General features: G+C 42.0%; 1 protein-coding gene across 2 annotated transcripts in view; it reads left to right on the top strand.

Moving 5' to 3' along the window:
• Positions 1-15,310, top strand: part of RASGRF2 (Ras protein specific guanine nucleotide releasing factor 2) — a 122,072-nt gene extending 106,762 nt beyond the window's left edge. For both annotated transcript variants that reach the window (XM_023750319.1, XM_023750310.1), the window contains 8 exons: positions 2,291-2,351; positions 2,606-2,709; positions 4,400-4,484; positions 5,923-6,120; positions 7,377-7,456; positions 8,953-9,070; positions 9,644-9,712; positions 11,896-15,310. In XM_023750319.1, coding sequence (XP_023606087.1) covers positions 2,291-2,351; positions 2,606-2,709; positions 4,400-4,484; positions 5,923-6,120; positions 7,377-7,456; positions 8,953-9,070; positions 9,644-9,712; positions 11,896-11,988 — 808 coding nt within the window. In that variant the 3' untranslated portion in view covers positions 11,989-15,310. The remainder of the gene's footprint in view (positions 1-2,290; positions 2,352-2,605; positions 2,710-4,399; positions 4,485-5,922; positions 6,121-7,376; positions 7,457-8,952; positions 9,071-9,643; positions 9,713-11,895) is intronic.
• Positions 15,311-15,781: the final 471 nt, after the last annotated feature.

Here is a 15,781-nt window from a genome sequence, read left to right as displayed (position 1 = left end):
CAAATATTAAACTGGTCATACTGACCCATAAATGTGAGGGAAACCCAGGATCCTGGAGTGTTTGTTAAAGCTTTGGGATAGTCAGGAGACGAGAAGCAAATTCAGCCTCTCTTGGAACTGGAGCAGAGCTAGAGGGGACTTCCCATCCGAAAGGAAACATTTTGTGAATATCCCTCCCAGGGAATCTGAGTCATAAGTATGGGAAATATAAACATACCATGTAGTGAAATGTAGCCCCGATATTAGAGATTTATATGCATTCAGGTCATATAACAGGGATACATAAGCATGGAACATGTATTTAAACATATATTACATGAATAAAGCAAAGTGAAAATTGCTGTGATGAGCCACCCTGCCTCACACAGTCGCACAGGGGTTACTTTAAGCTTCGTTGGCATAGGCAGCTTGTTGCCCTGTCTATGAATAAAAACCTCTGCTCAAGAATTTTGTATTTCTAAAACACCACCCCTCCAACGTTGTCCGACTAGCCGGCCGCTGAGCCTCTGCAGTGTGGAGCTTTTTGTAGACAACTAACAGCCCCCAAAGGAAAAGAAACAATGACTGACTTCTTGGAATGTCAAGGGGAATGGGTTCAAGTTATAAAAAGGTGACCCCAAACCTCACAAAGCTCCCAGAAGCATCAGTAGGCTCCAGGAAGAGAGAAAATGTTAACTAACTTCGTGGGACCAGAATGTATCTTGGAACATTAGGGTAAGATCAGTGAGGGGAGGAACATTTGATAGAAGCTCACTAATGTCTTGACCATTTCTTTCCAAGGGAAGAATATAGTCCATCCTCATAACAAAGATCTTTCCCATGGTACACATAGTTATGTGGCCACCGATCTCTCTCCAGAAACCTAGCCTACAGTGGAGAGAATGGCATATACTCTAGAAAACAATCACTTTTATTTCCCATGTGTCGGCCTTCAGTGTGATTTAATGGTCTTTGGAGAGAGAGTCGTGTGTACTCATTTTTTCCCCTCACCTATGTCTGTCCTTTACCCATGAGGACTATTTCCTTCTGCTCACAAATGACTGACATGGCTAATCGCTGACAAGAAGACTGCCCCTCCTATCACCTAAGGATTCTGCTCCCTGGTAAATAGTCAAAAGCTTTTGTAACAGGAGGAAGACGAGGAAAGGGAATTGAGTGTGTTCTGTGCGGGACCTTAAAGAGGTGCCCCCTGTAAGCTTGATTAGACAAATACAAGTAACCAGAGACACAATTGGACCGCACCCTGGCCCGCTTAGGCAATTTCTTTGAGCTTTTGTTTCCTCATCAATAAAATGGAACTGATCACACTTACTTTGAAGGGATTTTTTGATACATGAGATAGTGTATGTCAAATGCTTAGCACATACCTGGCATGCCATGGACATATAACAACCCATCTCCGTTGATATTTTATTTTGGGGGATGGTAGTTTGGTTTTAATCAATTCAAAACACAACAGAACTTCACAATATTATTTCTTTTGAAACCAGTTTCCTCCAGTGGATAGGCGACGTGCTTTGAGACTGTTTAAATATTTTAATACTTTTAATATGTGACTCTGCCTTCATTTTGGAAGACTTAAAGTGCTTGGCTCAGATGGTAAGTTATATAATCAGTATAATTCTGACGCTGAACTTGTGAGGGACAGGACGTACCACTCCCACTGTGAAACCAGCACCCACTTCAGTGATAAGTAGCTTCTGTATTTATTCATCTGTTCATCACTTATCAAAAAAGAATTTCATTGAGAGCCGAATGACATGTGTGGATATACCGCACCAAACCTCAGGGAAGTGCGTCTGGGAAGTGGGAGAGTTCACCTGCTGGCTTCTGCCTCTCCTGGTTCAGATGTTTGCATGGAGGAAGTGCCCTGAGCTACAAGTGAGTGGGGAGCGGGTGGCCCTGCGCCTTCCACCTCAGCAGGGAAGGGCAGGTTTAGGGAACAGAGGAGCACGGATGGGGCACTCGGGCTGTTAGAACTCCCCCTGGATGGAGTACTGCAGGAGGCCCGAGTCATCCGCAGGTGCACTTTGATGGTGGTGTTTTCCTTACAACCTCATATGTAACAAGTCAGCTCTCTGGATAATCCTGTGCCTTTAACATGTGTGTTTATCCGTTTCCTTAGCCTCCTGTCTCCAGCTCAGGGCCCCACAGCCTGCAGCAGGCGGCCCAGCCACACAGCCCTAAACCCTCTGACTCTTCACCCAGGGAACACTGTAACGCTTTGCTGTTTCATTCCTGCCGTGTCTACTTCCTTTTCACGGGGGATTTTTTTATTTTTATTTTTTAGAGCTCTTTCACAAGATGATCAAGATGACATTCACCTAAAATTAGAGGATATAATTCAACTGGTAAGTTCCAGGGTCTGGCGCAGGCCACCTCTCAAAGGCCAGCAGTGTGCCTGGACTGAGCGCTGGCCACATGTTCCCCTCAGTGAGGCTCTGGGGAGTGAACCAAATGTGCGTGGGGTTTAGCGACTGGTCCATGATGTGAATGTGCTTCATAGCTAGAGTCTTTGGTGGACTTTGTGCTTCAGCAGCTGCACCGAGCACACTGGAGCCTCACTGGTGTGTGTCTCACGCCCTCCTCCCCCCGTATCTTGCAGACGGACTGTCCGAAGGCCGAGTGCTTTGAGACCTTGCCAGCCATGGAGCTGGCTGAGCAGATCACCCTCCTGGACCACATCGTCTTCAGAAGCATTCCCTACGAGTGAGTGCTGCCCTGGCAGCCCCGGGCCCTCTCAGGCAGGAATAGCGGCTTAGCATTGAATTATTCCTAAGGCACATGTGTGTGCCGTGGTGTGTCTTAATCTTAAAGTGGTTTGGTCCCACAGAATGTCTTTTGGTTCCGGTTTTTATCGGAAATGTTGATGTGGAAGTAGTAGGAACTCTCAAGATGGTCATGGTGTTTCTCTATGTATGATGACAACCATAGAATGTAAATGCTCTAAATTTTGCTACCCACTTGCATAAATCAACAAGTATTGCTGAGCTTTGACACCATGGTCTCATCACACAGCCTTTTGATTTCCTCGTGTAGAGTGAGGGGGGGCTCTTTAAGCCCCCTCCCAGCTGTCATATTTGGTAGCCCATAAACAAGGCCTTTGCTTGGACAAATGTCAACTGTTGGCACATGTTCTCTCTGAACAAAGAACTAAATAGAAGGTAAAGGAGGGGCTGGGCAAGAGATATGAACATGTGGTACAGAGAGAAGAGGACATCTATGAGGATGGAAGGTCAGGCATGGCAGGGTGGATGGGCAAAAGGTGGTTAGAGGGTCAGAGCCACAGCTCTGTTAGGAAGGCATGAGGCGGGGACAGAGGACACCCCTGCAGATTTGTATGTAGTTTATCTTCTTTCCCTATCCCTCTTCCAGCACTCCTGGACCAACCCATGAACAGAACTACCAGTTGCTATGATGCACACTGACCACTAGGGGGCAGATGCTCAATGCAGGAGCTGCCCCCTGGTGGTCAGTGTGCTCCCACAGGAGGAGCGCCACTCAGCCACAAACCGGGCTGATGGCTGGTGAGCACAGCGGCTGGTGGCAGGAGCCTCTCCCGCCTCTGTGGCAGCACTAAGGATATCTGACTGCGGCTTAGGCGTGCTCCCCCCAGGAGCAGGCCTAAGCCGTCAGTCGGACATCCCTCGAGGGCTCCTGGACTCCCCCCAGTGCCTAGGGCATGAATGTCATGCACTGGGCTTCTAGTATAAAATAATTCCTGTATGCTCTACCTTGATGGTCGCTTGCTGTGATCTGGTGGCCTGCTCAAAGGTGAAGTGAAAGAGCAAGAATGTTATTTGAAAGACAAACCTTCCACCAGGCTGAGTTCCCAGCTGTGACTGCCTTCACCACATGAATGGGCTATAAAGTGTTTGTTTATTCAGCCCTCACCAGGGTGTACTGTTCTGGGCTCCTGGGAGAACAAAGGAATGTCCTGCCCATGGAATCATATTTGCCTGGAGACAGCAGAGAAAGTGGAGGAGAACATGCTGGTCTTGATTAACATTTTTGGTAGTGATTGATTTTTTGGACTTTCTGCTAAGGCTTACATTTTTTTTAACAAGCTAATCCAAGGAAAACAGTCTTGGTTTCTGAGTTAGTATTTAACTTCTTTATTCCTCTGTGTTGGTCATTGTTTTCCAACTTTAGAGAAGCCTTTATAATGATCCTACCAGGGACAAAGTTCCAGAGCAAGCTGGAAACTGGAAAATCTTTTTCTTTTTTGCATGGCATGGTGAAATGCTAGAGTTGAGCTAAAATTCATTTGAAAGGGTCAGTAGCAGCAGGAGTTGGGCAATGTCAAGTTTAACGTATATAATGTTAATAATTATTCATACCAATAATTGACCATTTTTTAAAAGTTTAATTGGTTTTATATTTTGCTTTGAACTTTCAGAGAATTTCTTGGGCAGGGTTGGATGAAGCTGGATAAAAATGAAAGAACACCTTACATTATGAAAACCAGCCAGCACTTTAATGATGTGAGTAACCATGAAAAGAAAACCTTGGGCATGTTATAGGAAGACGAATATCAGGGCCTTAAGATTCTTCTCCTCTGTGCGCTCAAGCACACCTCCCACCCCGTGCAGACTTGGCTTTGCATTTCACTGTGTGGCATTTGCTGTTTATGCCTGCCCACTCCCTCACCTTCCCATCTAGCTAGACTCAGTGCCTTAAGGTCAGGGGTGCTGATTTATGTCCTTCTATTTCCAGCACCTAAAAGAATGCCTGGTTCATAGTAGGTACTCAATATAAAATAAAATTTTAATGAATATGCATATTAATAATTCTGAGGTACTATATCTATCCCAAGCCCTAGTTCTTTTTTCATTATCCCCAGCTTTAATAAATGTTCCCTCAAAATCTCAAAAAAAAAGATCTTAAGGGTTACAAAATCATCAAAGAATGCCTGTACCCATCAGATTTAGTATCTATAATAATAAAAGGGTAATATGCTAATTAGACCAGATGTCTTCCAGATGTCATTCTGGACATCCTTCCTGACGAAGCCGGGGCCGGAGGGAAGCCAGCCTGGGTCCCGGGTGCCTGCAGGCAGCCCGAAGGAAGCCAGCCCCAGTCCCCGGTGCCTGCGAAGGCCGGAGGAGGGAAGCCCGGGTCCCGGGTGCCAGAGGGAAGCTGGTGCCGGCAGCCAGGGGAAGGAAGGCCTACTCTTGCATGAATTTTCATGCATCAGGCCTCTAGTACAGATATAATATTAGATCACATATTCTCTTTTTAGCAATCAATCCTATTCTGCCCTTTTCCTTTCAATATTCTGTGTTGAGCTTCTTAAGCTATTTCTTTTTCCCTTGGCTTTTATTAAAAGAATTACAGTGCTTAGCCTTGAAAGTATAGGTCCTTTTTCTGCTGGTGGGTGGGAAAAAATTCAACAAGATAGAAAAGAGAAAATATTCTCTCTTCCATTTCACTGAAGTGTTTCTGGTTTGAGAGTTGATGAGGTTAGAGACAATTTGGGGGTGAAGTGTCTTCTTTCTCTGTGATAACTGAGGCTTCCTAGAGTGAATATTCCACACCAAAGGGGGCAAGGAGCATGTGGAGAGCCCCCAAGAAGGGAGACCCATGATCTGCAAAGGTTGCCATTCCTCAGGGGTTAGCTCATTCTATTCCATTTCCTCAATAATTGTTGGAAATGGCTCCTTCATCAAAATCACTGATGAGCTAAGTCACCTCTTCCCCAACAAGCTGATTCTAAGCACTGCCTCTCTTCCCTCTGAGGGTGCTCGTTAGTTTGTTAGTATCAGTATAGACTTTAGTCACTCCAGAAAGTTGTCTAAATCTGGACTATGGTCTCCATGCCCCATGCCCCTTGGTACCTGCTTTCCTGACATTTCTGCAGGTAACTCGAGTATGTGGCCTGAATGCATTACCTTGGCTCTTTTGGCTTTCCCGTGGTCTCAGATGAGTAACCTGGTGGCCTCCCAGATCATGAATTACGCAGATATCAGCTCTCGTGCCAACGCAATTGAGAAGTGGGTGGCGGTGGCAGACATTTGCCGATGCCTGCACAACTACAACGGCATGCTGGAGATCACCTCAGCCTTGAACAGGACCGCCATCTACCGGCTGAAGAAAACCTGGGCCAAGGTGTCCAAGCAGGTGAGCATCAGCGTGTGACACATCCTGCTGCAGAGAGGCTGGGAGACCTGAGCCAAGATAAATATTACTAATTAGGAAAAAATTAACGGAAACGAGCAGCTCAGTTGCCAAAGAAAGGTGCCAATGTGGGTAATTACTGTGTTCTTACCACTTAATTGATTCCACTCAGTGCCCTTCTAAATGGTTCATTTAGAAAAGAAAATACAATCCAAAACGTTCATTAGGACATATTTGGGGATAACCTCAAACAATGTGGTTGACAGGAGTTTTTTCCTAAATTATTTAGAGAGGGCTCACTGATCTCAAGTGATGTCGAGTGAACATTCTCTCTCCCCCAAAGTAAGGGTGCAAATGCCTTAGGGCCAAACACCAGGGATGAGGGGCCTCAACATTCATCTCTTTCTTTGTTATTCTTGTAGTAAATGTAAAGTTCCGGCATGATGACTTAGAGGTAGATATAGAGCTTTATTAATTTTCTCAGCATGCTCATGCTGTCATTTCCATTCAGATAACTTCAATCACAAATTCCCCTGGCTTTTCCTCCTGGCCTTCTCCATGGGTGTTGGCCAGTGTTGGGAGAGCCCCTCCTGGCTTATGGGACAGGGTAGTCTGAGGAGCGTCAGCCCGGGCATTCCTAGTGCTTTTCCCAGCCAAGCTGCCTGGATGCGGGTGTTCCCAAATGTGTATCATCATCCCCAAGGGCCACCCTCTTTTCCTCCCATGTGCCATGAAAGTCCAGATCAATGTCAACAACAATTCCATTGATTCTTGGTAAGTATCAATTGTATTTTTCTAACAAGTTGATGAAGATGACCACACACACAAAAAAAGGATTTGGAGGAGAGGATATTGGTAGGTTCATAACCAATCAACCAGTATGTACTTGGATGATTTGGAAATTAACACTCAAAGAGATTCATTACAAAACCCTTGACATGGGACTTCGCCTTTAATAGTCTCTGTTCAACATGTGCCTGTCAGTCCTTTAAGACCCAGACTTTCTCGTGCATTGCTATTTTTACTTTCTACACATTTTCTTCTCTTTTTGGCTAACTGAGTGGTATAGTCACTTTTTCTTCTCCACATGTTTTTTTTTTCCACATCAAATTTAAATATAATACCTCATCTCAATACTTTGAAAATTATATCCCATCACAGAAATCTGCCATTGTGGAAGAGAACTGAGCATCTTTTGGTAACTCTTATCAAATCATAGGAGTATTTCATGATATACTAAGGCATCTGTTTCTTTCTAGACAAAAGCTCTAATGGACAAACTTCAGAAGACTGTTTCATCTGAAGGAAGATTTAAAAATCTCAGAGAAACCCTTAAAAAGTATGTATATCTTTATTAAATTATCCATAATTTATAAATATATTTAAATAGTTTATATAGTATACAGATAGAGGCCTACTTCCTACTTTGCTTTGTAAAGAAAAACAAATAGGAAACAGCTTCCATCATCTACAAATTTTTCTGATTTTCCTTTTCACTTGGAATACTGTGCATATAGTAAGTGTCATATAGATATACTCACAGTATGCAGAGTATTCCAAAAAAAAAATGTCACCACAGTAAATCAAATTGTGTTTTACTATAAAAAGTTTGATTGGATATTCCTTAAGCTAAGTGCAATGATATCCTGTGATTTTTAAGATTTAAATATTCCAGTATCTATTGATTATTGTTATCTACTTTTGGCCTTTTATTGCTGGATCTTTCACTGTTGAGAGAAAGAGAGAGGAGAATAAGACGGAGAAGAATAAGAAATAGAATAGAATAGAATAGAATAGAATAGAATAGAATAGAATAGAAATCTATCTTCTACAGCTGGTTTTCTCACTATCTGCACATAGGTCCTGTGATACCAAAAGTAAAAGAAAGACTCCTAGTGATAACAGCAACAACAATAGTACAATAACTATTCACTGAATAGTTATTAAGTTATAGACTCCATGCTAAGTGCTTGATGTGTTTTATTTAGGCCTCACAACTAACTAGAGACATATGTTTTATTGTCTCCATTTTACAGATGAGGAAACTAGTTCAGAGAGTTAGGACAGCATCACTTAGTAAGTGGTCAAGCTGGGGCTCAAACTCACTTCTCTCTAGACCAAAGGCCCATGTTCTCAGCTCTAGACTCTGAGAGACCCAGTGTAACCCTCCTCAAAAAACAAACAAATAAAAAAACAAACAGGGTCTCACTTTAGTGTGCAGTCGTAACATTAATTACATCTGTACAATTAAATACTAACTAAAACAGAAAAGCAGTTTACAACCTCTAATCACAGCGATTTTTTCCACCCTGTTCAAGGTTGAGTGTTGGCAATTTAATGAGGTGAGGACTTAGGGATTCCCTACCTGCGTTTACCCCTCAGAGGAGTGTGGCCAATTTACAGTACTGTAAACAGATACTGCCAACAAGCACTGTTAGCAAATAGTTTGTATTTGTCTATAAGTTATCCTGTTGTTTGAACATTGTCTCAAACACATAGTAAAGCATGGGCTGTAATTTGTGTTATATTCTATTGTGAGAAGATGTATTTAAAACTCTGCATATCAATATGATTGCCTAAACACTATGTTGTACACCTGAAACTAGTACAGAATAATATTGAATGTGAACTATAATTGAAAAACAAGATGGAAAATTGTATATGTTTTTCATCACAATAAAAAAATACTCTGTATATCCTAAGTATGCTTTTGAAAATGGAATTAGAAGACTTTATTCTTCAGGATGAAGCAGCATAGTTGCATCCTATTTAACTGGGGAGGGAAACCGACATGTGTGTGAATGAGCATGGGAACAGCTCCTCTTGGTCTTGCAGTTGTAACCCCCCAGCCGTTCCTTATCTGGGGATGTACCTGACAGACCTGGCATTTATTGAAGAAGGAACACCAAACTTTACTGAGGAAGGCCTTGTCAATTTCTCCAAAATGAGAATGGTAGGTGATAATTTCCTAATCAGCCCATTTCAATGACTTCACTGGCTTATGGAGAAGAGGCTAAATCATGAAAGTCACTGCTTGCTTTTTAATCTCGAAGTGGACAAGGTGGTGGACACTGGGTCTAACACCTGATGTTGGCCAGTTGAGATTTTCAGCTGAGCCATTTCAGCTTGCAATCTGAGCAAAGCGGGTGGGGAATAAAGCTCCTGGGATGGCTGTCTAAGACTGACCAGTGATAGACAGATGCTGAAGGCTTCTTGCTCAACAACGAGGTTCTGAGCACCAACCTCAGAAGCAAGGAGCACATGGACAAAATCATCCAGAGCTTGTCTCTCCTGAGCTGGCCACCCAGTGCCAGCTGCTTCCTGGTTGTGAATTCAGTATCTCCTTGCTGTTAGCATTTCCTATAGCTCATTGAAAGGCAAGAGAACCCTGCGCATAGGGAATGATCGGGCAGAGCTCCAGATACCTCACTGAGGAAGTGACTAACTACTCTGGGCTGGGCTCCCAGAAGAATGTGCTACAACACAAGGAAATACTTTGTTTTTGCTTCTGTTGTTTCTTTGTTAGATATCACACATCGTCAGAGAGATACGCCAGTTCCAGCAGACATCCTATCGAATAGACCATCAGCCAAAGGTAATATTATGGTTGTAAGAGAATTTAATAAAGAAAAAAGAAGAAATTATTGAATTAGAAACTGCAGTAGAGTTGATCAATAATGCTAAAAGCTGTGTCACAGAAAAGACCAATAAAATAGATAATCTTTGGCAAGTCTGATTTTTAAAAAAAGAAATAAGGCAAAAGACACCAATTTATCATCAAGTTCTATTGATTTTACATCCTATATTTCTCTTGAATCTGTCTACATCACCACCACCCCTGGTCCAAGCTACTAATATCTGTTACCTGGTCTACTTGTATTCACTCTGGAATGCAAAATCCATTCTACAAATTACAGCTGGACAGAACTCTTTGAAACACAAAATAGAATATGTCTTCAACTTTCATAAACTACTAGAGGCCCGGTGCACAAAATTTGTGCATGGGAAGGGCCCTTCAGCCCAGCCTGCACCTTCTCCATCCGGGACCCCTCGGGGGGATGTCCAATTGCTGGTTTAGGCCTGATTGGGGATCAGGCCTAAACCGGCAGTCGGACATCCCTCTCACAATCCAGGACCACTGGCTCCTAACTGCTCACCTGCCTGCCTGCCTGATCACCCCTAACAGCCTCTGTCTGCCTGCTTGATTGCCCCTACTGCGTTATATGGTCCTTCCTCTCACATCATATACCCCTTTTACCCTTTCTTCTCTCCATCCCAGCCACAACTGGCCTTCCTTCTTTCCTTCCTTCCTTCCTTCCTTCCTTCCTTCCTTCCTTCCTTCCTTCATTCCTTCATTCCTTCATTCCTTTCTTCCTTCTTTACCTTTTTAAGTGATATAATTTTTTAGAATAGTTTTAACTTTACGGAAACATTGAAAAGGTAGTACAGAATATTCCAATATAACTTACAGCCAGTTTTCCCTACTATTTCTTGGAACTTGACAAACTTATCCTAAAACTAATAAGAAAGCTTAGATAGGCAAAAAAAACAGACAAGGATTTTTTTGTTTGTTTTTTGTGTTGGTTTTTTTTTTTAAAATAAGAAGAGTAAGGGAGAGCTTTCCTTACCAGATTCAGATACATGTCCTAAACTATAGTGAATAAAATAGGATTATATGGGCCCTGGCTTGTATTGCTTAGTGGTTAGAGTGTCAGCCCGAGGACCGAAAGGCTCTCCTGTTCGATTCCCAATCAAGGGTATGCACCTGGATTGCAGGTCAATTCCTGATCCCTTCCACTCTCTAAAAATCAATGAAAGAAATATCCTCAGGTGAGGATATTTTAAAAAGGATTATCTAAAAAACGGATTATACAGGTACAGGAATACACATTAAATGGAGCAGGATAAAGTCTAGATGCATATTTTATCTATATGAAAATCTAATCTATAATAATAAAAGCATAATATGCAAATCGACTGAATGGCTGAACAGAGGAAAGACTTCCAGATAACCTTCCGGAGGAAGCCAGGGGTGTGAGGGCCAGCCTCTAGTATGGAATAAAGAAGGCTTTCTTTAAGTTCTGGAAAGAAATGGACCATTCAGTAAATGAGGAATTTTGCCTCTGCATCTTATATACCATTCACAAAAATAAATTCTAGATGAGTTTATTACCTAAATAGAAAAAGCAACATTAAATGATTTTAATAAAATATAGGAGAAAATATTTATGATCTTTAGATTTGAAAGACCTCCTTAAGCACAGAATGCAAAGCTGCAAAAGACAAGCTTGATAAATTTTACCACATCAAATTAAAAAACTTCTGCATGACAAAAGGCAATTGTTTAAAAAGTCAAAATTCAAGCAATAGAATACAAACCAAATGATAACAGTGGGCCTCTTGAGGGAAGAGCCCAATGAGTTGGGAGAACACTAGAGATGTTTGGTTTTTTATTATTATTATTATTATTATTATTATTGACACTATTACATATGTTCCCATTTCTCCTCTCTTTGCCCACCTCCACCCAGCCCCACTCTCCTTCCCTCTGGCCATCACCATACTACTATCTGTGTCTATGGGTTATGCCTATATGTTCTTTGGCTAATCCTTTCATTGATTTTATTTTTTAACATTGAGAGTATATTAATAATTTTTAGTTATGTAAATTTTTAAATGTTTACGAGAATATGTTGAATTGCCAGATTCTATTCAGAAAAAATGCAACATACCAGTGTTCTGAAAAAACTTACAGCTAGGATTTCCTTTTTTCTTCAGGTCACTCAGTACTTGCTGGACAAAGCCCTCATCATAGATGAAGATACACTGTATGAGCTGTCACTGAAAATTGAACCTCGGCTCCCTGCTTGAAGATTTGGCCTTGCCCTGGGTCCGGGGAATTTTCATGGAAGGGGGGACAGACAGAACTGTGCATGCCATGCCTCCCACAGTACCGTGAGGATGGGGCATGGAGACCAAAACAGGTCTCCTTTGTCCATGGAAGACAGAACGTAACTGGATTCTGTCTCCAGTGAGGGAAGCCAGCTGTTTGGGGTCAAAGACAGATGCTTCAGACTTGGGTGGGAAGGTGAAAAGAATGATATTTGGTAAAGTTGGTGGCACATTCTGCAGAAAGAGAATGTGCGATGGGAGTTGTGGTAGCCATTTTAATGACACAGGTAAGAGGGTAAATTTCAAACTGTGCCCCAAGTTCTGTTCAAACTTGGGGATGAGGATTCCTGGACAAGGCCTCTGGTGATTCTCTGGCACTTCACTGGGCTGGGCACACCTACCCATCTTCTCCTGGGATTTCACTGCCTCCGTTACATTTCCTTTGTTACAAGCTTCCAGAAAAGCCCAGGCTTCCTGTGTAGGGATGGGCTGGCAGCAGCAACTTCCGTCTACAGCATGTGCATGGATTTCCGCGCATGGAGGAATAACGGCATGTTCGGAAACTGCCTTGTCAGTCTTTAGGTAACAGGAGAGGAAAGACATGATAAAGTCAAGCACGTTTGTACATAACATTTCTTTCATTGAAAACTCAGCAGGCTGTGCCCCAGAGGATTCCAGCCAGTGGCTTCGTGGGGTGGGTGGGGGCTTCTTCTGAGGCTGTGGTGCCCGAGAAGCCAACGCCCTTGGAGGGGCAGGTGCAGAGTTTGCAAAAGGTGCCCACGCACCTCACCGGCAAAACTGTGGAATAAGACAGAGGCCACGGCGCGGTGGGGAAGAGCGGGTTGCAATGCTAAGTGAAACGGCATAGCACTTACAAGTCCTCGCACCCTGCTGTGCTTGTTTTCTTCCTTCCCCCTCGCAGTAATGTGGGAATCCATTCTGATGTACACAAACCATTTTTAGGCTCATTTTGGAGATTGGTTGTATTGTTTTAAAAGTTGGTTAGTGAGAATTTCTTTTTAAAGCCCACACTTCCACATGCACTTGGTAGACAGTTCTTCCCCCACCATCTTTGTTTTTAAATTTTTATATTTTTGAGTGGAAATATTGTATGTGTATGGAAAAAAAGGGTCCAACCACTCAACAACTGTTATATCAGAAAACCAACTGCTGGGGGTAGTACTGCTATCCTGCGAGGGAAAAGTGACCTTGCTATTCCCAGGATTGTCGGTTGTTGAAGAAATGGGGCTCTCTCATGTTTACCTCCCTCCCCTCTTCTCAGGGAGACCTCTGCTTTGTAAAAGAAGGAAAAGAAAAAAACATACGGTTATTGTTGTCTGAGCCTGTGGCACCTGATATTTTCACTTCGAGGCATGAAGTGTATCGATGCTGACAATGAACAAAACTGATCTGTCTGGCTATTTTCCCTCTTTCTTTGCACTTTAATTATGTTGTTAGAGCTAGTAGCTGACTAACATCCATCTTGCTGGCTCATAAAACCTGGTGGAAGGGCCAGCTTTGATAATGTACCATAGAGATGGAGAGTGTACATTTTTCCTGCATGGTAAGGGCCATCTCTGTACATAACTATATATTGAAATATCAAGTAAGTAAAAGAAAATATTTATAATATTTGAGACTATTCCAAAAATATTTTCAATAGCTCATATTAGCCAACAGTGTAGCACTAAGCCCAAGGAGGGTTACTTATGGATGCTTTCTTCTTCTTTTTTACAGAAAGTTGCTTGTTTGTTCTCTTTAGTTTCAATTAAGAGGTTGAAGCACCTTGATGCATGACAAAAAGCATGGGTTGTTTGGATCCTAACAACGCATAACTTGCAATGTATTTCTCAGTGTTCAGAAACTGAGGGCTTGAACTAATGTGTCAACTGCACCAAGCACCTCAAAGTCTTGCATAAGAAAAGAAAGTCAAGGTTAACTTTCTTGACTCAAAAACAGTCTTGGAAGGTGAGTGAAAAGCAGGACAATCAGTGAAAGGACCACACACAGTACTTTCAGGCAAAATAACTCCTAGAAATGTTAATGCCTTCAGTTTTGCCTTGGAGTCCCCAAAGTCTTCCGGAGGGGAGGGGGTGGTTTTGTGTGTGCTTTCCCTGGAAGTTTGGAGCCGTATTTCTCTGACTCGTATGTTCCAGAGCCACTGCAGCCATTTCTATTAAAGAAAAATAGGCGATAGAGAAATTTCTAAGTTCTCCCCCGCTTTTGGTATGCAGGTTTTCTTCAAGTATTGACAAAGCTTTCGTGTTTATTTCCTGCAGAATGCTGGAAGCGCCCCCCAGTGGTCAGCAATGGGCACTGCCAGTTGCTATGCTGACCTTTAGCATTTTATTGAGCTTTCCAAGTTCCTCCAGCTTCCTGAAGCCTTGCTGGATCGTGGAGAGAACCCCGCCTCCAAGGGAGATCCTTTTCCTGACCTGTACCATTTCTGAGCCAGTGAAATGATAGGATAGGAGTGCACATTTTAAAAGCCTCAATTTAGTCACATTTAAAATCCCCAAGAGCAACTTGTGATGTTTCCTCCAATTGTTACAGCACCTATCCTCTCTGCTTTGCAAGCTTCGTGTGTATTGTTGGAGCCTGCACTGTCAGCTGCGTCTGCCTATATCCCATTCTATGAGACCCATTTCTAAGAGGAGATGGGAAGTCAGCCTCTAACAATGAAGTAGCAAATACTTTTATTATTTCAAAATTAACCCAGAAAATCAGAAGTAAAATTCCATTGCATGCTTGCAGATGAACACCCACATTTCATACTATCAATGAAATTATCCTGCGGCTTTTAGGGGATTCCATTGGTTATTGACTAAGACATCCAGTTTTGCTACAGGGACAAATCTCTTCCTTAGGCCAATATATTATGTGACAGACTCAGGCATGAAGTAGAGTGTTGTCACTTTTCCTTAGTGTTTCTCTGAAGGAATTTAAAGAGGGGGATTTTAAACTACTGTTGTGATAGCTTCAAGTGGCTCTCACACAATGTCCCAATTACTGTTTGTTAAATTTCAGTATATCTTAAAGTACTACTTAAAAACAAATGAAACTCATAAATAGTGAATAACTTGAAAGAGAAACATCCATTACGTTTCAGTTTGGAGTGTGTGTGATGATGGACCACGCCTCTTCTTCTCTCACGGTATTATATGAGACAAGACTTTTGGTCAGCAATGATTGGGCCACTTTTAAATTCCCAACTAAAAAGAGTAATGCAGCAAGAGGGGTTATTCTCAATAAAATTAACTTTTAAAATAAAAGGTTTTATTTAGCATTTCTTTTTAAAGTTTGAGTTTATTTTTTCTGAAAAAAATATTTCCGTTCATTATAAAGTATATAAGATTATTTTAAAAATCCAATCTGTAAAGTTTATCATTTTGACTACTATTGGAATGGGATAAAATGATAACTATTATTTATGGCTAAAGAATAGAACCAGGTTAATGTCCACATCCAGAAGAAATAAATGAGTAAGAGTCCTTTTCTTTTCAGTAAGACAACAGATTGGAAGTTTAAATAATGACTTGATTACAGATGCTACTGTGTGCATCCTGGTAATAAGACTTGAGTCAATGAAATCTAAGCTAGTGACATTTCTTCATTTCAGTTAGAGACATAATATTAAGGCAGGGCAGAGATAAACAGAAAGTAGAAAACAACCATTTTGTTGTAGTTATGAATACATGAATGATTCCAAAAATTCTTTATCTGGCCTGCCACACAGCATGACTTTAACATTAAGGTTGATTGTACCTGATCT

Source organism: Myotis lucifugus, unplaced genomic scaffold, assembly GCF_000147115.1.
Source record: "Myotis lucifugus unplaced genomic scaffold, Myoluc2.0 scaffold_0, whole genome shotgun sequence".
Taxonomy (NCBI): domain Eukaryota; kingdom Metazoa; phylum Chordata; class Mammalia; order Chiroptera; family Vespertilionidae; genus Myotis; species Myotis lucifugus.
This window is presented reverse-complemented; position numbering and strand designations above follow the sequence as displayed.